This window comes from Amphiura filiformis, chromosome 7, assembly GCF_039555335.1.
Source record: "Amphiura filiformis chromosome 7, Afil_fr2py, whole genome shotgun sequence".
Lineage (NCBI taxonomy): Eukaryota > Metazoa > Echinodermata > Ophiuroidea > Amphilepidida > Amphiuridae > Amphiura > Amphiura filiformis.
This window is the reverse complement of record NC_092634.1, coordinates 41,226,073-41,248,435: the sequence shown is the minus strand read 5'-3', so window position 1 is coordinate 41,248,435 and position 22,363 is coordinate 41,226,073. Positions and strand designations below refer to the sequence as shown.

The 22,363-nt window shown below is 35.9% G+C and overlaps 1 protein-coding gene across 1 annotated transcript in view; it reads left to right on the top strand.

The window, feature by feature from the left end:
- The window catches only part of LOC140157171 (uncharacterized), a 35,603-nt gene extending 17,699 nt beyond the window's left edge, over positions 1-17,904 (top strand). Inside the window, exons 3-9 of the mRNA XM_072180271.1 lie at positions 11,349-11,400; positions 13,089-13,141; positions 14,231-14,359; positions 15,173-15,375; positions 16,249-16,326; positions 16,601-16,814; positions 17,521-17,904. Of these exons, the coding sequence (XP_072036372.1) occupies positions 11,349-11,400; positions 13,089-13,141; positions 14,231-14,359; positions 15,173-15,375; positions 16,249-16,326; positions 16,601-16,814; positions 17,521-17,564 (773 nt within the window). The 3' untranslated portion in view covers positions 17,565-17,904. The remainder of the gene's footprint in view (positions 1-11,348; positions 11,401-13,088; positions 13,142-14,230; positions 14,360-15,172; positions 15,376-16,248; positions 16,327-16,600; positions 16,815-17,520) is intronic.
- The last annotated feature ends 4,459 nt before the right edge of the window (positions 17,905-22,363 follow it).

The window sequence follows — 22,363 nt, the reverse complement described above, 5'->3', positions numbered from 1 at the left end:
CTCTGTCCGCCCGTTGATAAGATCTGCTGCAGTCGTGTCCTCGTTGATTCTATTGTCTTATCAATTATGTCCTTTGGAATGTTGTGCAAAGTTCTGACAATCCTTATTTTAAAATCCTCCAACTTTTCCTTGGAGAGATTCAGTTTGATGGCGTCTTCTCTCAGTGCCTTTCCTGCTATATGAAAAATGTTTTCTATAGGGTTCAAATCCGGACTGCGGGCCGGAATGTTCAAAACCTGCGCGTTCGCGCGTCTTATGGCAGCAAGAGCTTTTGCTGAGTTCTGTGATGGATCACCATCCTGGACAAACAAATTGGTGTCTTTGTCACAAACATCAAGCATGTTTTCAAAATTGTCGTCCACAAATGTGGCAAAAACGTCACCATTCATGCTGTCATAGGGTTCGCAAGTAACAACTCCTTTTCCATGAGATACTGCTACTATAAATTTGGCAACTGTGCCACCAGATCCCTCTTTTCTGCCCTTCGTGGTACATCCGCGTAATAGGCCTTCTCCTCTTTCCGAAAAATTCTTGATTTAGGTGCTCGTGCTTGATCCAGTGGGTTCGTTTTATACACGAAACCGACACCATCCAGATAAAAAGCTACATCTCTACACCAAAAATGTATGGGCCGTTTAACCATTCGTGCAGCAAATTGCTTGCGATTCTTTAGGTCTTTTAATGTCAGTAATCCCTTCTTCCGGGTCTGCCTAAACTTATACCCGTTTCGATGAAGAACGTTCAGCACAGTTCTACGAGTAACATTAGCTTCTGAAATTCCTGCAGCCGTCATTAGGCGTGACACAGAAAACGTGCCCTCAGACAGTCTGAGTTTCTTCAGTTCACGCAGTAGGTAGCGTTCCTCATGTTCTGTTATCTTCCGTGGTCGTCCTCTTGGACGTGCGACCCGTTTTCTTTTTCCTTTTTACCTTTGTCTTCGTCGAGGATCCGTTTCACGCTACTCCAAGAAATCTTGCATTTTGTACCAATTGCACGGAGAGACATGTGACATTCTTCTCTAAGCAGTTTCACGTAGGCCTTAACCTTTTCGGGAATAGGCGAACGAAACACCATGTTTAAATAAAATTTGAAAACCACTCTTAGGAAAAACTAACGGCTCAGCTCAAACTCATATACTGCTTTTCTCAGGTAGGGTGTGGGGATGCTTTTATTTCGAATGATAGTACCTAAATGAACAATTCAATTTAAAAACTTTAAATCTCACGGTTATTACCAAGGCGGGATTCCCTATATCGATCCATGGTGTATACACCCACATTTAAGACAGAACACCCACTCTCTGATCTCCCCGCTATTTCTGATCTCCCCGACGGCGGAGAGATCAGAAAAATATCGATTAATCAATGGAAAGAAAAGATCAGTGTTTAAGTGTCATATTGGCGATTACTGTGAACTTGTTAATTATAAGCGTGTAAAACAAGAATTTAAACTATTTTAATTCCTTGATCTAAGAAAACTATGATAACAATTCACAACTTGATAGTATTACTATCAAAATAGGTATGTCTTAGTTATATCATGCATGTTTTAAGCGCATGTTTTTAGGGGAAATTGGTGCGTGTATAATGATAACTCCGAAATATTACAAATTAAATTGCCACTCCAAGATTTGAAAGCCCAATCAAGTGAACCATGTTTAAAGATGTTAGTAGTTTAATATTTTAAAAGTTCGTGTTTACACCTCGGTAAGGTTACATGCTCTTAAAATTCCTAAAAGAACGCAAATGAAATGCTTGTCGTATCCAGAATATTACAGTTCAGTGAAGTTTATTTATTTTCCATCAAATATCACAATAAAAAATGACAAATATGTTACTCAATATGAGACAAGAATATGATAATACTAAATATTAAATACAAAATATGACATTAGATGGTTTTGAAGATTAATCATAGCTTTGAACTGCGAAAATAATCGGCACTCATACATTATTCTTTTGACATATCCCGTATTTCGCAATATGTTTTGTTAATATTCATTTTGTATATTAACATGAATAGGATAAATAATCCCTGAAAACTTGGTGGCCATATCTTTTATGGTTTTTATTCTATAAGCCAAAATATGACATTATATGCATATTTTTGAAGATTTGTCAAAACTTTGAAACTGAAAATATTCGGCACTCGTACATTATTCTTTTGACTAATCCCGTATTTCACAATATATCTCATTAATATTTCTTTGATATATTGACATGAATGTGAAAATTCATCCCTGAAAATTTGGTGGCCATACCTTTTATGGTTTTATTTTTACAAGCCAAAATATGAAATTAGATGTATATTTTTAGAATTGATTCGGACAACCCGGGAAATTAATAGTTGGCACACATGCACTGATTAATTGAAATACGTGCCATATCACAATTCGAGAGGGTAGTAAAACATGCATGCGATATATGTGACGCACAGACTCCCCCCTGTATCCCATTCTTCCCCACTCCCCATCATTCAATGTTGGAGTGTCTCACGGACCTGTTCACAATATGGCTTGGTCCAACATTGAATTGGGGGAGTGGGGGCAGAGATATACCAAAAGACAGGCAAACTGTGCCAACCTTTTTTTCCTGGATTGTCCGAATCAAATCCTAAATAATGCATCTGTTTTCCGTTTTGCTCTATAACTCTGGAACGGAATGTCGTATTCACTTCAAATTTCACACACAAACATGTAACATATAGAGGGTTATGATGAAAAAACAACGATGGAAAAACACATCTTTTTATTTCGGGAGCGGTCATTGAAACATCGTTTTTGCTGAATTTTGCGTTATGCCATATTGGTAAAAAGGTGACTTTGCTCAACATTGGTTGGGGGATGGGGGTGTTTACATTACTTGTTATTCAAATATCATGTGTAATATTAGAATCAATGTAGTATTGATCATGTTGCCACATTCATTTGTTTGCTTGTGTGTTACATGTTTGTAGGGATTGCAATGTGGGGGTGGGGGGGGGGGGTGACTGTAGCGTGGGTGTAGGGATGTGTTGGGATAATGATGTGTGTGTTATACAAGTTGAATACGGGCACGGGGTGTGCTTTTAATTATCAGTACTTATAAGTAAACACACACATCTTTATCCCCACACACCCCTACACCACAAGCTACAACCCCCCCCCCACACACACACACATACACACGTTCCAAACCCTACAAATATACATACACAAAGAAATGAATGTGGGAACATGATCAATACTACATTGATTCTGATATAACACATGACATTTGAATAACAAGTAAGTAAAATTAACTTCTTTCACCATTACGCTTATATATTTAACAGTTTGAAGGAAACCTTTAATATTACCTCAATTGGCAACTTTCAATTGGCAAAATGACGTGATGATGTTCTTCAATAAAGCTGACATATTTGCATTCCGAATACGAAGTTCATCTGTGTAATGTTAACTCCGTATTATTTGAATGGATATGAGCAAAATGGGAAACTAAAGTAACACGAGTTTTACATGAAAAGTTCAACTAATTTGAATCTGTGGTGTTGCAGTCAGAAATAAATAAGGCGCCTCTTTAACATGAGTTTTCTTTTGTATTTTAAGTACACATTTATAGGGTGAAGTCATCATCACGATCGCCTTGCATTTCAAAATTCACATCACTTGCGATCACAGTTTTATAATACATGCACGTACAATATGGCTCTCTTGCAAAATCACCAAGTCCGCCAAGTATATCTGATTACTTATAGTCAGGCTGATTTACAGCAGTTTCCTACGAGAGAGACTTTTGCTGTAGCAGTCACTGATGCTTTCGCCTCTCAGGGACTTGCCTCAGTGACGCAATGGGTTTGTGCTAAAGAGCAGCATGAAAACGGCGGAGTGCATTACCACATGGCCATAAAATTAAACCGTATGCAACGATGGCTTCGTGCCAAGAAATACTTGGAAGACCATCATTCAATCGTTGTGAATTTTAGTGCCAATCATGTAAACTATTATACTGCATGGTTATATGTGACGAAAGAAGACGATGAACCTCTTCAATCTGAAGATCACCCGATCTTAGCCAATCCACCACAGACATTGCAAGCAAGTCAAGCCCATAATGATGACATGCGTCCGCGTAAGAAGCAGAAGAAAGTGAGATTAACGTCTTTTGATGTTGGAGAAATCTGCATAGCAAGTAACATAAAGAATCGCTTGCAGCTTCTTGCCTTGGCAAACAGGCTGAAAGTCGAAGGCAAGTCGGATCTGGCTGAGTTTATATTCAAGCGTGGTAAGAAGGCCGTCGAAGAAGTGATATCCACAGCATGGGATATGGCAAATGCCGAAAGTGCTCTTGAGCGTGCTCAAATGCGTCGGGTAGACATCCTAAGAGAAGCTTTTGATACTGAATGTGGATGTAATGGATCTTGGTTGGACCAGGCCAAAGACATTCTCAAGAGGAACTCAATTACTCACGACAGATTCAGCACAGGAGTCATGTCCCTATTACAATTGGGACGTGGCAAGTATAGAAATCTACTGATCACAGGTCCTACCAACTGTGGGAAAACATTCATTCTTCAGCCTCTAGCCACCATATTTAAAACATTCAGCAATCCATCAACAGCTACGTATGCCTGGATTGGTGCAGAGGCTGCAGAAGTGATTGTTTTAAATGATTTCAGATGGAGCCCAAAGGTTATTATTAATATCGTAACAATTCGTATATAAACATAATGTGCTATTAACGAGTTACTGGGATAAGAACGACATTTAGTTTCTTAAATTTGTAATTGTTTCCCTTTTAATTTAATGTCCGTGTTACAGATATTTGCCAATAAAAAGAAGAAGAAAATGAAAAAGTTAGTTAACTAACTACCCTACAAATTTGTTCTTGTCTGAGCAACTCATTAATAGGCACATGATGCTTGGATACGAATTTTTACGGTATTAGTTATTACTGTCAATAGTTGTGTTCTATATACCTTGTAAAATTATATTCACAATAATGTGTTTCTTCGTCTTTTACATATTATACAGGTCATTGCGTGGTCAGATTTCCTCCTACTACTGGAAGGCGAAGTAGTACATCTGCCAGCCCCAAAGACGCATTACTCCGTGACCTGTTCATTGATACTGATGTGCCCATATTTTGCACAACAAGCCAAGAAATCCAGATGGTTGCAGGAGGTATGGTCCAGGAGAGAGAGTCAGCGATGATGGCGGTGCGGTGGAACCACTTCAAATTCACCAGTCAGATTGCACAGGCAGATCAACGACCAATTCCCCCATGTGCACGATGTTTTGCGGCACTTGTACTGCCAACTGCAGATCATCAGCAAGAATAATCTAAATATAAAAGAGGAAGAACACAGAATAAGAAAATAATGTTCGAAACCAGCACTTAAAAGCAAGGAAACCCTGATATCATTTCATATATTTAATAAGTATTTCAAATACGTTGATAGCAAAGAGAGCTTATTTATTTAAATACGTGAACATGTACAGCCATTATAAAAACATTCCAAAACATATTTGTGTTCACTGGGATAACAATGCTGTCTTCAGTAGATAGCAATATTTGACAAAAGAACAGTTCGTGCATAATGTTAATATCGTGTAATTGAAAGGATATTGCCAGCTAAAAACTAATATACAATTGTGTAAAGATTAATGATGACATTAAGTACGATGTGAAGTGACATCGTGTTTGGGAACAAAGTATTTAAAATATGTATAATAATTGCTAAAAATGACAAAATTGCTCAATCAATCAATCAATCAATCAATCATCCAATTACTTAGTAATCATGTAGCCTAATCAATCATCCAAGCAATATATGCACCAATAATAACTGAAATAAGTTAAAATGAACAAATAGTCTTCAAAATGTCATCATTTTGAATAAATGGGTGTAGGCGTGACATTTGGATGCAAAAATGAACCAAGACAAACCAAAAAAGTAAAGAAATGCAGAATCAGTCATCTATCAATCAATCAATAGATCAATCAATATATCATCCAATCAATCGTGTAAGCAATCATGCAAGCAATACATGCACCAATAATTAATAAACGTTTTAGTAAAATAAGTTGAAAAGGAAAAAATAGTATTAAAATTGTCAAGCATTGTTTATAATAATTGAGTATAGACGTGATTTTTGGATGAAAAAATGAACAAGGAAAAGGAAAAATTGAAGAAACAAATTATAATCAGTCAATGTATCAATCAATCAATCAATCAATTAATCAATCAATCAATCAATCAGACAATAGATCATCCAATCAATCATGTGATCAATTATCCAAGCAATACATGCACCAATAATTAATAAAAGTTTTAGTAAAATAAGTTGAAAAGGAAAAAATAGTATTAAAATTGTCAAGCATTGTTTATAATAATTGAGTGTTGGCGTGACTTTGGGATGAAAAAAGAAAAGATATGCAGCGTCATTGAATCAATCAACCATTCAATCAATCAATCAAACAATAGATCATGTAATCAATCATGTCATCAATGATCCAATATATAGGCCGACATCCTGATTGACAGAATATTTACGGAAATGGAAAACGAAGAAATAGCATTCAAAAGATCAAACATTATTTATAATAGGGCTAATTGCATGTAGGCCTCAGTTAAAAAAAAAAAATGAACAAAGAGAGAAATGCCAAATGGAAAGAAATGCAAAATCAGTCAGTCAATCAATCAATCAGTTGATCAATCAATCAAGCACTCCCATCCAGCAAATATTGAATAGAATATTGCCATGCCCGTTTTGTCCCGTAACCTTTTAAATTTATAACTGGACACATTTTAATCTTATGTCAAATGTTCCTGACAGTCATGTGAAATGTTCGGAGACATTATAGTAAAAGATATTTTCATTTTGTACAATGTACGCAATGAATGGCGTGCGCCAAAAACGTAGAGAACTCATAACACGAATGCACATCATTCAGCCATTGCCATTTTAATGCATTAGAGGTACGATTACTTTGGGTATGCGGTTATCCATTGTATATCAGGATCGATCTTCACAACGGCATACGCCACGATATACAGCATAGGGAGACACGTTGTAAGACGGTCTACAGTATAAAAAGAAAAGCTTTTAGTATACATTATACTTACTTCTTGATAAAGTGTATACCGTTTGTAATTTGCCCCACGAAGCATGATAATGTCCTTAAAATGATTAAATGATGGCCAAGGTGTCAAATACAATTCCCAATCAATTAAACGTTGTGTGAAATGAAGAAAATTATGAAAAATCAGCCTTTTTGTGACTGTATATCGTCTGTTGTGTTACTACGCCACACACGTGCATACACATAGCCTAAACCTTTCAAATTTTGTTCAGCACTGGATTGTGACGCTACTTCGTGCCGCAATGAATAGCGAGAGTTGAACTGTCCACCACGACACGCATGAGTGTGTATACTGTATAGTGTATGCACCGGTTCGGGACCATCTCGGGGCATATCATTATTGCATTTGTTATTAAAAGTAGTAGGCCCTATTTGTTTTTCCTTTGAGGTTCACGCTTTAAATATAAATCTCGAAAATTACTCACCTTTATTATACTAACAATTCTGCTGAAGTTAATATTTCGTTCTCTGTCCGCCCGTTGATAAGATCTGCTGCAGTCGTGTCCTCGTTGATTCTATTGTCTTATCAATTATGTCCTTTGGAATGTTGTGCAAAGTTCTGACAATCCTTATTTTAAAATCCTCCAACTTTTCCTTGGAGAGATTCAGTTTGATGGCGTCTTCTCTCAGTGCCTTTCCTGCTATATGAAAAATGTTTTCTATAGGGTTCAAATCCGGACTGCGGGCCGGAATGTTCAAAACCTGCGCGTTCGCGCGTCTTATGGCAGCAAGAGCTTTTGCTGAGTTCTGTGATGGATCACCATCCTGGACAAACAAATTGGTGTCTTTGTCACAAACATCAAGCATGTTTTCAAAATTGTCGTCCACAAATGTGGCAAAAACGTCACCATTCATGCTGTCATAGGGTTCGCAAGTAACAACTCCTTTTCCATGAGATACTGCTACTATAAATTTGGCAACTGTGCCACCAGATCCCTCTTTTCTGCCCTTCGTGGTACATCCGCGTAATAGGCCTTCTCCTCTTTTCCGAAAAATTCTTGATTTAGGTGCTCGTGCTTGATCCAGTGGGTTCGTTTTATACACGAAACCGACACCATCCAGATAAAAGCTACATCTCTACACCAAAAATGTATGGGCCGTTTAACCATTCGTGCAGCAAATTGCTTGCGATTCTTTAGGTCTTTTAATGTCAGTAATCCCTTCTTCCGGGTCTGCCTAAACTTATACCCGTTTCGATGAAGAACGTTCAGCACAGTTCTACGAGTAACATTAGCTTCTGAAATTCCTGCAGCCGTCATTAGGCGTGACACAGAAAACGTGCCCTCAGACAGTCTGAGTTTCTTCAGTTCACGCAGTAGGTAGCGTTCCTCATGTTCTGATATCTTCCGTGGTCGTCCTCTTGGACGTGCGACCCTTTCTTTTTTTCCTTTTACCTTTGTCTTCGTCGAGGATCCGTTTCACGCTACTCCAAGAAATCTTGCATTTTGTACCAATTGCACGGTGAGACATGTGACATTCTTCTCTAAGCAGTTTCACGTAGGCCTTAACCTTTTCGGGAATAGGCGAACGAAACACCATGTTTAAATAAAATTTGAAAACCACTCTTAGGAAAAACTAACGGCTCAGCTCAAACTCATATACTGCTTTTCTCAGGTAGGGTGTGGGGATGCTTTTATTTCGAATGATAGTACCTAAATGAACAATTCAATTTAAAAACTTTAAATCTCACGGTTATTACCAAGGCGGGATTCCCTATATCGATCCATGGTGTATACACCCACATTTAAGACAGAACACCCACTCTCTGATCTCCCCTATTTCTGATCTCCCCGACGGCGGAGAGATCAGAAAAATATCGATTAATCAATGGAAAGAAAAGATCAGTGTTTAAGTGTCATATTGGCGATTACTGTGAACTTGTTAATTATAAGCGTGTAAAACAAGAATTTAAACTATTTTAATTCCTTGATCTAAGAAAACTATGATAACAATTCACAACTTGATAGTATTACTATCAAAATAGGTATGTCTTAGTTATATCATGCATGTTTTAAGCGCATGTTTTTAGGGGAAATTGGTGCGTGTATAATGATAACTCCGAAATATTACAAATTAAATTGCCACTCCAAGATTTGAAAGCCCAATCAAGTGAACCATGTTTAAAGATGTTAGTAGTTTAATATTTTAAAAGTTCGTGTTTACACCTCGGTAAGGTTACATGCTCTTAAAATTCCTAAAAGAACGCAAATGAAATGCTTGTCGTATCCAGAATATTACAGTTCAGTGAAGTTTATTTATTTTCCATCAAATATCACAATAAAAAATGACAAATATGTTACTCAATATGAGACAAGAATATGATAATACTAAATATTAAATACAAAATATGACATTAGATGGTTTTGAAGATTAATCATAGCTTTGAACTGCGAAAATAATCGGCACTCATACATTATTCTTTTGACATATCCGTATTTCGCAATATGTTTTGTTAATATTCATTTTGTATATTAACATGAATAGGATAAATAATCCCTGAAAACTTGGTGGCCATATCTTTTATGGTTTTTATTCTATAAGCCAAAATATGACATTATATGCATATTTTTGAAGATTTGTCAAAACTTTGAAACTGAAAATATTCGGCACTCGTACATTATTCTTTTGACTAATCCCGTATTTCACAATATATCTCATTAATATTTCTTTGATATATTGACATGAATGTGAAAATTCATCCCTGAAAATTTGGTGGCCATACCTTTTATGGTTTTATTTTTACAAGCCAAAATATGAAATTAGATGTATATTTTAGAATTGATTCGGACAACCCTGGGAAATTAATAGTTGGCACACATGCACTGATTAATTGAAATACGTGCCATATCACAATTCGAGAGGGTAGTAAAACATGCATGCGATATATGTGACGCACAGACTCCCCCCTGTATCCCATTCTTCCCCACTCCCCATCATTCAATGTTGGAGTGTCTCACGGACCTGTTCACAATATGGCTTGGTCCAACATTGAATTGGGGGAGTGGGGGCAGAGATATACCAAAAGACAGGCAAACTGTGCCAACCTTTTTTTCCTGGATTGTAGTATGTTTTACCATACATGTGGACTAGGATAGGTCACAGAGTCAAGATAATACAGTCTCCCCACAGACCTGTGGCTCACACTTAGTATTTGTCCATTTTCTTGGTAAAGTTTTCATTATGGCTAGTGTTTTTGATGAACGCTAAATTAATACGAGGCAGCCGTAAATATGCCATTACAATAGATTAGTTTTACAACAGTACTTGTTTGTATATGCTTGTAGCGGTAATTTATTTGCTCAAACTCCATAATGTTATAATTTTGTCGACGGAAGGCGCCCGGATTGAGTTAGCTTTCATCAAAAGCACTCTATATGCTTATAGACGAGGTTTTACGGTAGTTCAGTCGTTTTTTTATTAGCCATGATAACTTACCAATGAGATGGAATAAATCTATTTATACACCAAGTACGTTCCATCTTTAATAAGAACAATCGTTTATTCAGTGATGAAAATCACTGGACCGTTAAAGGTTGTCTGCATTGAAAAAGTATCTTATAATGTAAGGTCGTTTATGAAGTTGTGTAAAAAAGGATTTTAGCAAAACAAAACAGTGACCTCTCAAATAACCTCCATTTAACCCTCTTCACGCGGGTGTCGACTGCAGACGACATGTTTCACAAAAATTTTAAAATTCAAAAATTTCAGAAATGTAAATTTTCATGACCATATTTGGAATCAGCATGAAAAATGCATTAAAATGAGTACAAACAAGCCTAGTATTGATTCAGTAGTTCTTAAGATAGTTCTTGATATTTTGAGAAAATATTTCAAAACTTGAACTTTTTCCATTGAAGCGCATGGCTAGCACGCAGAGCATTAATAATGTATAATCTGGGCAAATGGTATTTAAAAATATTTTTCAAAATATTGAGCCTGCTTATAACACAGCTTATTCACATAAAGCTAGAAATTATTACAACATACTGCATGTCTAAATTTGTAGCAATTTTTGTCCGCCGCCGCGCGCTGCTCATCCCGCTTTTGCTCCAACATCACTACCATACCTTTATCCGCTAAAACTTACTCAGGGTTTTCTCAGTATACTTCTCAAACGTGAATAGGCCCGTTCATAAATACTGACATAATATTTACGCATTACTATTATCTTTAATCATGACGTTGCTATGATTATTAATGACTATTATCATTCTTCTTCTTCAGGAAAGATTTGGTCTATTGCAATTGGGCATGGTAACTACAACGAAGCCTACATGTAAGTACTGATCAATGACTCGCTGAATGAAAAATTGAATGAACGAGCAAGTTATAAAAGCCATAATGTGTGCCCAGCAAACACAAAACGTTTTCGACATCATTAGCAAAAGATTATAAAAAGTTGTCAGAAAACGTTTAAATGTCGGGTTATATAAAGGGTATATTAAGAGTATAAAACGTTTTCATAACCTTAAAAAACATTTTTTGATAATCTTCTGCTTAGCAACCAAAAATGTTTTACAAAAAACGTTTAAATGTCGGGTTATATAAAGGGTATAAAAACGTTTTAAAAACATTCCAAAAACATTCTTGAAAACTTGATACAAAACATTCTAAACAGAATGCTATTTTGGGGTTGAAAAATATTTTGCGAAAAATGTCTGCCCAAAATATTTTCAATAACGTTTTAAAAACGTTTTCATGACCTTTATATAACCCGACATTTAAATGTTATTAAAGGGTTTTGAAAAAAACATTTTAAGAATATTTCTGTGTTTGCTGGGTTCAAATATTTTAACAAAATGTTATTTCAGTATTGACACAATATTTGGCAAAAATGTTTGCAAAAATAGTTTACAATAACATTTTTGAAAACATTTAAAAATATTGTTGTAGTGTAGTTTTCATACAAAACGTTTTAAAACGTTATGATGACCTTTATATAACCCGACATTTTAATGTTATTAAAACGTTTTTACATAAACCAAAAGTCAAAATATAACTTATTTAAAACGTTTTTAAAACGTTTTTGTGTTTGCTGGGTGATTTGCATAAAGAATAGATTCCTATTTAAATATTAGATTTCAATTATCACATTGTCCCCTTTTAATTTTGAGCCAAACAACATGAACAAAGTGAGGTAAAACGAAGAAAATTGCTATTTCATCCCAGCGCCTACAATGCGTGTATTTAGCTCGCCGATCATATTATTGTCATAAACAATGGTGTAGCTTCACACAGCTAGGACGAACAAACAAGACGGAAGACGAATCACGATATGCACACAGTTTATACGTCAAAACGTAAGACGAATAGCGCTATGTAGACAGTTTATACATCACTGATTCAATAATACACGTGCACGTGATGTTTTTAGCCACCGCTCAATCGGCGATCTCCGGTTTTAACCCCGGGTTTTAACATGTTTAATATAAAATCTTAAATCTTACTGTATAAAGAACTTCAGGCTCATGAGTCTTTCACATGGTATTCAAGTACACAATTATAGGCATTACAATCATGCAACAAAAGAAATTCAACAAAAATTGAGGGCGTCGCTGCGATGTGGAGCAAATCACACATTATGGCTTTATGAATCATGAATGGAACGAATAAGTAAATGAAAACAATGAATGAAATAATGAATGAACGAACGTTCGATACGTACGTTAATGAATAAATGATTTTGACTTACCAGATTCCGCCCAAAGTAGCAATTCCCTGGACTAATTATATAATGTGCTTCACTATTCTAACATAATCGCCACTTGTCAGGGCTGTCAGGGCACAGTTCATAAAGACTTTAACCCCAAAAAGTTCAACGAATGACCTATGCATATTTTACAACTTGAGGTCAGAATTTGAATAATTCTTGAAGCTGCTTGACATAGCGTTGTGTGTACATGTGATTTTATTGTTATTACCAATGTTATTGACCGTGCTTCACACGTATTTTCTTCTTCTCAGTGATGAAGCAACGGGTACTTTGAAAGGTTTCCTTATAGATTTTACGAACGCAGGTAAGAAAATGGTTACAACATATACATGATCATACACAAAAGAAGACAAAGACAGACAAGGTTATAAGGTTTACATTCACAGACTAACACAAAAGTCGTTACAAAGACAGATATTGGGGTTGCACCCACAACTATACACTCTTACTTCAGAAGTTACGATTGCGCTGTTTTTGAGAAAGTTTACGATTTGAAGCACTTTCTGTTTTTAAACATACATACATACATATTCATTTAAACATACATACATATTCATTTAAACAATTTGGTTTAGCCGGTTCAAACAGAAGAATAAGATCAGTTAACTTTTTACAAGTTAAACCTTTAAGCAAGTGGGTTAGTTACCATGGTTACGGAAATATCCTAGTTTTGGGATATTAAAAAAAGATTTTGTGGGCATAGTCAACGGAAATGTTTAGAATGTTAATATTTTGATCTCATGATGTGGAGCAATCAACACGAAATAACAAATGAAAGTTGCAAGAACATTTATTTGTACAAAACAACATGATTTGTGGGAGTTTGTGTTTTCTCAAAACTCTAAGGTTTGGGCTATTTTTGTGTATGAGTACCATTTTGTTACAAGCGCATTCTGAACTAGATAAAGTAACAGTCTATAAATTATAAAGCTGCAAAGGCATGCAATCCTAACAAAGAAATATTAATTTGCTTCCAATTAATTGTGAACGAATCTCACAGTTGCCAAGATCTAAAATAAAACAGAAAGAAAGAAACCCCATCCCCAATCCTATTGACCCATTCATATATTTAGACAATTATTGTTTAGGTCGAGCGTACTTTATACAATTAACGTTCAAAACCTTTTAAACAATTGATAACGAGTAAAAAAGGTGTTAAAATTTAATTTCCATAACAACATGAATAACAAGGACCTTAAATGGAGCCTTGAGGTACACCACAACAGATATGTGATCAAATTACATTCATTTGGAGATTATTACTACATCTATTATAGCAAGAGTCCTACCATCCTGTTCTTACGACAATGATTGTTTTGGTTGTGAATCTGTTGAGGTATTTGTCTCAATATCAATCTATATTTAATGCAATGTTTCCCTCCTCTTCATATAGTTTGCCAAAAAGCCAATAAGAACTGCCGCATTGTGTACGACATCTGGACACGTTGTTGGGACTCCGAAGGAGGACAGGTTGCACGTGGAGGAACCGGCCTTATGAGTGATTGGTACGATGCATGTACAGGTAAGATCATCAACACTATCATGGCACAGACAACAAAAAATTAAAACATAGGAGATTGATACTTTTACAGAGACACCCGGGACATTCAACTTTCGAAGTAATAGGTATGTGTCTGCTTTCGTCGGGAAGTAGGGAGGAGTCTATGACGTATAAATTATGTTTAACAAAAGGGGTTTTTGGGTATTTTTAGTATCTTTGGTATAAAGAAATGAAAAAGGTGGTCATTGGGTACCAAGTTTTGATAAAAGGGGGTCATTGGGTATACATTATGAAAACATGTGTAATTGGGTAGAAAATTTCGAACAAAATTCATTAAATTTTTCCCAATTTACAATACATAATTGCTGAAATAAGAGAATTTGAAAGTTTCTACATTATTCTATGGCATTTGGCTGATGATATTCTTGGAATAAAGAGGGTCATTGGGTAGCCGAACCTAAGGGGGGCGGGGGCGTCATCGGGTATATTCGACTTCAAAAAGGGGTCTGGCAGGCAAATACCCGTCATTAGTAAAGTTGAAATTTTAGACTTGTTCCAAGTCTTTGATTTTTGTGACTTGATTGTCAGAAAACATGCCGAAAATGCATGTTTTTGGCTCTTATTTCAAGAAATTAGTAAAATAGTAAGCCCTTTCTTTTATCTAAATGCATGATTTAATAGCATTAGGATTAAACTATGTTTCATTTGTCAGAACTTGGTAATATTTTTTAATCCGAACAAATTAAAGGCTGTATTTTTCTAGAATGGGAAATAGTTAATTGCAAATTACACGCATTTCTTGAAAGTGGTGAAATATTGTTTTTTCCCTTGTAGGTTGGTATGGAACCTATGACAGGTACAGAACATTCGCATTCACGGACGCATACGGCAAAGCTGATCCTGAATCCTTGTATGTAAAACCCGGTAGTCCTCTGAAAACAACATGGAGGGAGCAAGCTGGGAAGAAGATTGGTATTCTCGATGGCTGGTGGACTGATGAATTTTGCCTGAATCGCAATGCTGATAGCTTTACATCGGTAAGCCATTTAAAGTCTACCATGTCTACCGAGGCAGTATTGTATGTATGTGTGTGTGTGTGGGGGGGCTTTACACATGCATGACATGTACTCATAATATATGTGACCGTACACCACGAATGAGCCGTAAAGTCGGCCCAGTCAATTTTGTTTTATTTCGTGTTTAGAACATATAAAATCATAAGCTTTAAAATGTTATATCATTTGACTTCAAACGATATCCAGAAACGGAGTTATGGTTTGTTGAACTTTGCTCCTTCAACAAAATGGTATACCTTTTTCGGTTCTACATGTGTCTCTTTTCCCACATTGCTGGTAATAAATATCAAACAGTCATAAGTGGCGGTCATTTCAGAGCATCCCCAAGAAAACGAAATTCAGGAGTGTCCTCTCATTCATCCTGTTCTTTGCCAATCTCAATCTTTGCCACCCGTCGAGACTGCGATACTTTGAAGATGATTATGTTGTCCTCTGGAGCCCTCTGTCTCTCCTTCCATTTATCTTCCCCGTAAGAAACAAACACTCCAGGTCTTCTTCTCATTGTTAATTCACATGTTAACAATGTTGTCATTCCCATCCTGCTATCACCTGTTATAATTGTTTTCAAGGTATCTTTATCCAACTTGCAACATATATTGTGGTGTGTATTATGTGTATTATTGTTGCATGAAGTCAATAGAAATGTCTAAGTTATATTCCAACAAAACATGCCAAATAGGAATTACCTTCATAAAAAACAATTGCATCAATTCGTATATTAAGTAGTATTATAACACCGTGAGTTTCTTGTTGTAAACATGGGAAACAATGACAGATACTCGTAGCATGGATAGTCAATGACAGACATTTTCTTATTACTTGTTTTCATTGCAGGGAACACCTTTTACTTCTGATCGGATTTGGCATTATCAAAATCCAACTGATCTTGTAGAAGCTGTAATGAATGGAGAAGTAAGTGCAAAATATTTTTTAATCACTAGACATTTAATTTCAATAATTCAACCCAACATTGAGGGGGGGCAAACTGGGGGGGCAAGAAAAATATTGGGGAATGCCCCTTGCCCCCCGTAGCGCCGCCACTGTGTGCAATGTGCATAGGGTATTATAAATCACTGGGGTCTGGTTTTAATTTATCATCTACAATAAAATAAAACTTGTTTCATGATATTCATTGTCTATCGTCGTCACATGTATCTTTAATATTACGATATTATTGAATCATCAGGTTGACTATGCTTTCCAATCTGCGACCAGTTATGTTGCTCAAGAACTTGAGCGTGTTGAAGGTGATCCAGTTATTCCCTGTTCCGTGCACGGCCCTGCCACCATGACCCGCCAAGTCAACCAAGAATTCTTGAACTGGTGGAATGAAGCGCAGAAACGACTGATGGCGACCACAGAATACAAGAGGATTTGCAAAGATTTAGAAGAAGAACACGGTAAGAAGTTAATTATACGTTTTAACATATTTATATAACTGTGCGTTACTATATATATATAAACTCCTCAAAAAAAGTTTGGAAACTTTCCAAAACGGCTTTATATCAAAAATATTTGAAATCTATTTCCACATTGTTTCAAATCAATACAAGCATTGTTATTTTCTGTCAAAACTTACACCAAATTTGTGACCATAACTTATTCCATTTTTGAGTAACTGTCTTTGAAAGACAAGGAGGTCTCAAACAAAATGTGCCAAATCTGCCATTGTCTGCGCCATTTGCATCAGAAAATATGAAAAAGGAATATCTCACTGTTTCATTAAAAACGGTTTCAAAGTGCTACCAGTCTGATGTGCCGGTCTTCTGCAGCCGTTGTTTTTCTTTGGCGACCACTTCTGTCTTTGACATCTCCGGTCTGACGAAACTTGACTTTTAGCTTGGAGATCATACAGCGGGAAACTTTTTTTGAGGAGTTTATTGAAAGAGAATTTTACATCATACCCGTCCCAAGAACGTTAGTGCTTGCTTCATGTGCATCATGTACGTCTCCGACACGTTAGTTTTAGTCTGATGTTATACATTCAAGTGAAAAACATGATGATGCGAGTCAAGGGTTGGCGTATTAGTCTTATTTTGCCCGTGTGACGTTCATTATCTCCCAATGATAACTAACGATGTTTATGTTTTTCTTCTTTTTTTACAGGTCACATACCTGGTCAGACTGCAAACAACTACTGTTTCATATAGGGTCTTTGGTTAGACAGAAAAATGTACATTTTTAATAACTACCGTATATAAATAACAAAGAGTGACTAGCACTTAAATACCATAATACATGTAATATGGCAGATAGAGTAGATTAAACCCTTTTAAATCTTACCCTGAGGTATCTTTGCTTTGCTTTTATGGGCTCATTAAGGTACGTTTTCTTTATTTTTACGGGCCCCTAGGACCCCGGGCCCGGGGTTACACACCCCTTCTTGTCTGCGGCACTGATAGCAATCAGTGGTTTGCCAAGACAGAATGCTTCACAAACTTCGTAGATTTCAAACTACAGGCGTTGTCGTTTGTGGAACTATAAAGGTTCTCATTAATTTGTTGAACCATTGGAGTGTAAAAGATTTAGTCTAAACCTACCGAGTAAGCCTATTTTGTACTAGAAGCACTTATAAGAAGCGAGACTAAAAGATGATGCCTACAACATAGTGACAGAACTGTATAGCTACAGTGAACTGACGTATAGATAATGCAGATATAGTTTGATCAGCTCGTAATAGGCGGGAAATGTTAGGCTTTTACCACTACCTCGAAAAATAGACCCACGTTAAGAGTACTATTGGTTGACCTGTATGGTCTTTATTTTGTGTGTTAAGAAAGTAGACAAAGTATATAGGACTTGTATTAAAGGCCCATTCAGTGATTTGCTCATCCGGACGATCGTAAAAATCATCAAAATTCAGATTTTGGTACCTTTGTAATTGGCATAGATGTGCTAACATAGCCTGCTAGTGGTTCGGTCGAAAGCCGTGTATTTTAGACAAAATAAAGCATTTGCATGATTAAGACTTTTGATACTGACAGTACAAAAAGTCCGACTCGAGATCGAAAGAAGCTCACTCCACGTACCAACACGCGTTGCGTATTGTTTCTACTACTTATTACATCAGTAGCTACTATTTTAAACAAAATACACAATTTTAACTGTTTTTCATATTTGAATTGACCGTTAGTTTGCCTCGGTGACCTTTAATTGCTTATTTTGTTTTCTACTACAAAATTGTAGCTTAAAAGCGTCTGTTTTAAATCAATTTAGACTCTACTTCCCCGTGTTAGAAACACTGGACTAGGAAGTTTTTCCAGTCGATTGGTGGCGCACTGTACGAAAATCTCGATTTTCTCAGAGTTGAAGTAGAAAACCTTTCTAAAACTTCTGTTTTTGACTAATTTGTCGATGTATTCAGGGAAAAGTGGTTTAATGAAATTCTGTAGACTTATTCTTTATTTCTAAGCAACACTGACAAATTTCCATTTTTTTAATGTTCCTGTGAAATCACTGAAAGGGCCTTTAATAATTCGTGATGCTTCTGGCGAGATGTAACAAGACAATTCTCAAAATAAAATATTTTGATATCAATCCACGATGTTATAAGGTCCGCCGATTATTATTTTATAGTGAATTTTGTGGGTATTTGTCTTTGAAAGATAGAGATGAAATCCTGCATGAATAAACAATTACAAAGAACATATTAAGAAAGCATGACCTATTTACACTTATTAAAGGAAGTCTACAGCATCACAAAATTTTGTCTTGTATGTTAGAAAAGTAATTATCAAGCACTAATCACGTGAATTTTGTTTAATCAGGCTCATATTGACCATAAAAATGAATAAAAGCAGCCGTATTTCAACACGCGATATTCCCGGGCACTGTAATTGTCTAGTGCAATGACGTCCCAGTAATACAATGGAGGTTGACAATAATTGGACACAAATAACTATTACGTCATTGCACTAGAAAGTTTCGGCGCGGCAATTTTGAATATCGCGTGTTGAGAGCCGGCTGTTTTTATTCGTTTTTATGGTCAATATGAGTTTATTTTAAATAATGTGATTCGTGCTTGATAATTATTTTTCTTACATATAAAGCGTGATGTTATGATTGTCGGAGACTTCCTTTAAAAACCTAAATACCTTGATCAATTTTGACAAGTGATATCTCAAAATAAAGCTAACTAATAATTTTTTTCTTAACATGGCACTATATTATTTTGAGTTTACATCCAATTATTTCTTTTATCATGTTTATAAACACAAATAACTTTCTATTTACATAAAATGTAGAAACAAACAATATGGAAAATTCTGTTCCAACTGACCAGCAGGCAACCAAAGGATGGATCTAAAAGGGATACATCAGTGTCACACTAGCAATGAATAAAATTAAAAACAGGGAAAATGTGACACAACATCCAACGATGGAATGACACGAAAAATGATCTTTAAAATACCCGTTTAAAATCCGCCCGGGCACCTTTGTTTCAGATGGACATTTTATTGTGAAAGGACCATATATTTCATTGTACAAACAATACAATACAGTAAAAAATGAAAAGTATTTGATTAAAATTAGCTTTGTAATTACTCAAAAAGTATTTTGTGTGAATTTAACATCCGAACTTATTCAATTTTTATTAGCCTTTTTATTTTACAGGTAAAGTCAAATGGACGGCAATATTGAAAAATCCTCATTTTGGGCCATTTTAGACACTAAAATACCCATAAAAAAGAATATAAAATTGTTATAAAATTCACGCACAATCCTACCTGAGTGAGAACGAACAAATTAATACAGGCTAAGTTAAAAAGAAGTAAACTCATGTTTGAGGGGCTGTAACTCGAGATCTGTAAGGAATCTGCTAAAAATGAAAATACCACTGAAAAGAGCATATTCTACACGTTTAAAAAAAAAAAAAAAAGAATTGTTGCAATTGCTCACAGCAAACTCAAGTTATACTCATTTGAATACAACCACCCATTTGTGTAGCTGCACACACGGTTTCACTTCCCAAGTAGGGGCCTACCTATTATATTGATTGGTAAGGCGCGATTATCAAATGCAAATAAAGTTCTATGACAGGCGTGGTTTCGATTAATAATTCCTACATGTTAAAGGTCTCTTTTCAATATGAAATTTACCTTATTGCACTACATAATAATAAAACGGGCCAAATGACAACATGGCACCACAATTTACCGCACGGGAGCGCACGTTTCTATCGACGAAGTATCATGAAACTAAGAGTCCCACTGCAGTTCGGCGTCTTTTTCTTTTCGTCTCCAATTTCCTACAGCTAAACGGCTTTCATGTTTATAGGGAGCAGTATATAAGAATGTGAACAAGCTCAATGTGCACGAGCCATTAAGGAACAGACAGCCGGAAGCTTTAGGCAGACCACGAACTGCTAGATCACAACTGAACATTGGTAGAGTTAGACATGCGTTACAGCAAGACCAAAGACAAGAACGATCAGCTCAATCCTTTACCCAACATTCCCCGATCAAGCTTCTGCCCGATCGTTCGTAAAGACTTGAATTGGTATCCTTACAAACTATGGTAGCGTCATCGACTTTGTTGAATATTAATTAAAAGCAAAAGTTGTCTTTTCAACAATAAATCATGTTAGCACTTTGCTGATTCGTCGAAATTGAAATGGATGAAAATCAACCAGCTAAAAATGGGTGGATGTATTCAAACGAGTATAACTTTAGTTTGCTGTGAGCAATTTTATTTAGACGTGTAAAATTTGCTTTTTCTAGTGGTATTGTTATTTTTAGCAGAGTCCTTGCAGATCTTGAGTTACAGGCCCTCAAACATGAGTTTACTTCTTTTTGACCCAGCCTGTACATTTCGTTCGGGGCTGTAGCAAAAAAAAAAGAAATCCCATCCCTTAATGGTTACAGAACAAAGGGTGTGTGTGTGTGTGGGGGGGGGTCTAATCGTTTGAAGTGACTGGTTTGAAGTGACTGGTATGTCCCCTTTTCGGAAGTCGAATACCCCTCCTTTTTATATTTTGTCATTTTATGCCATAAAATAATGCTGAAACATTCAAATTTAATGCTCCCATTAAACAAACTTGTATTATAAATTTGCAAAATTTGGATAAAAAAATAGAATTTTGCAAAATTTTCTACTCGACTCGATGACCCTTTTTTCAAAAGTGTATACCAAATGACCCCCCTTTTCTGAATTTCAAGTTATACCCAACGACCCCCCTTTTTTTTAAACAACATTCAATTTAAAGGCCCCTACTTTCTGAAGCCAATAGGCACATACCAGTTGTTGAGTTAAAATACCACATTACATAGACCCCTGCTGTAGAGAACCTTTTTAGTTGAGGAACAATTGATTTAGTTCATTTTTGGGAACAAGGTGTATACTTGTAATTATTGTTTTTGCTTTTCATGCCCTGACAAGGGAGTCTGATGAGAAGTTTTAATTAAAGGTGCAGCACCATGCGCAAAGGTTTGCACAATATACGACAAAGTCAATGCAATTTCAATATTCACTGATGCGAGATAAAGTATAATTATGAAACTTTCCATTTTCCATTATATCCCGTAATCCTATTTTGAAAAAAGTAAAATGCAGTTTTATGTTTTGTTACTTTATGCGACCAATATTATTACAACGTGACATATCGCGAAATGCATTCTGGGATGCGGCATATAATACAATAGATGTAGGGAGCTCCGGACCAATTGTTCTTTAACAAATGGTTTGACCATATTCGTGATTTTGTATTAATATTTTGTATTTATTATTAAATTCCTGAAATCGGGTAAAAGTACGCGGCGTGGACTGGTTTAACATCAATATAGTTCTCAGTTCAGTGTTGAAATTCTAAGTCAGTTGAATATTTGCTGTATCGTTGGATCCGGTAAGTTATTCTTCTTATTATTTTTCTTTCCCATGCTAATGTTGAGGTTGAATTAACTACTCAAAGGTCGCTTGCAACAATGTCTTTATGTGCGTGAAAAAAGAAACC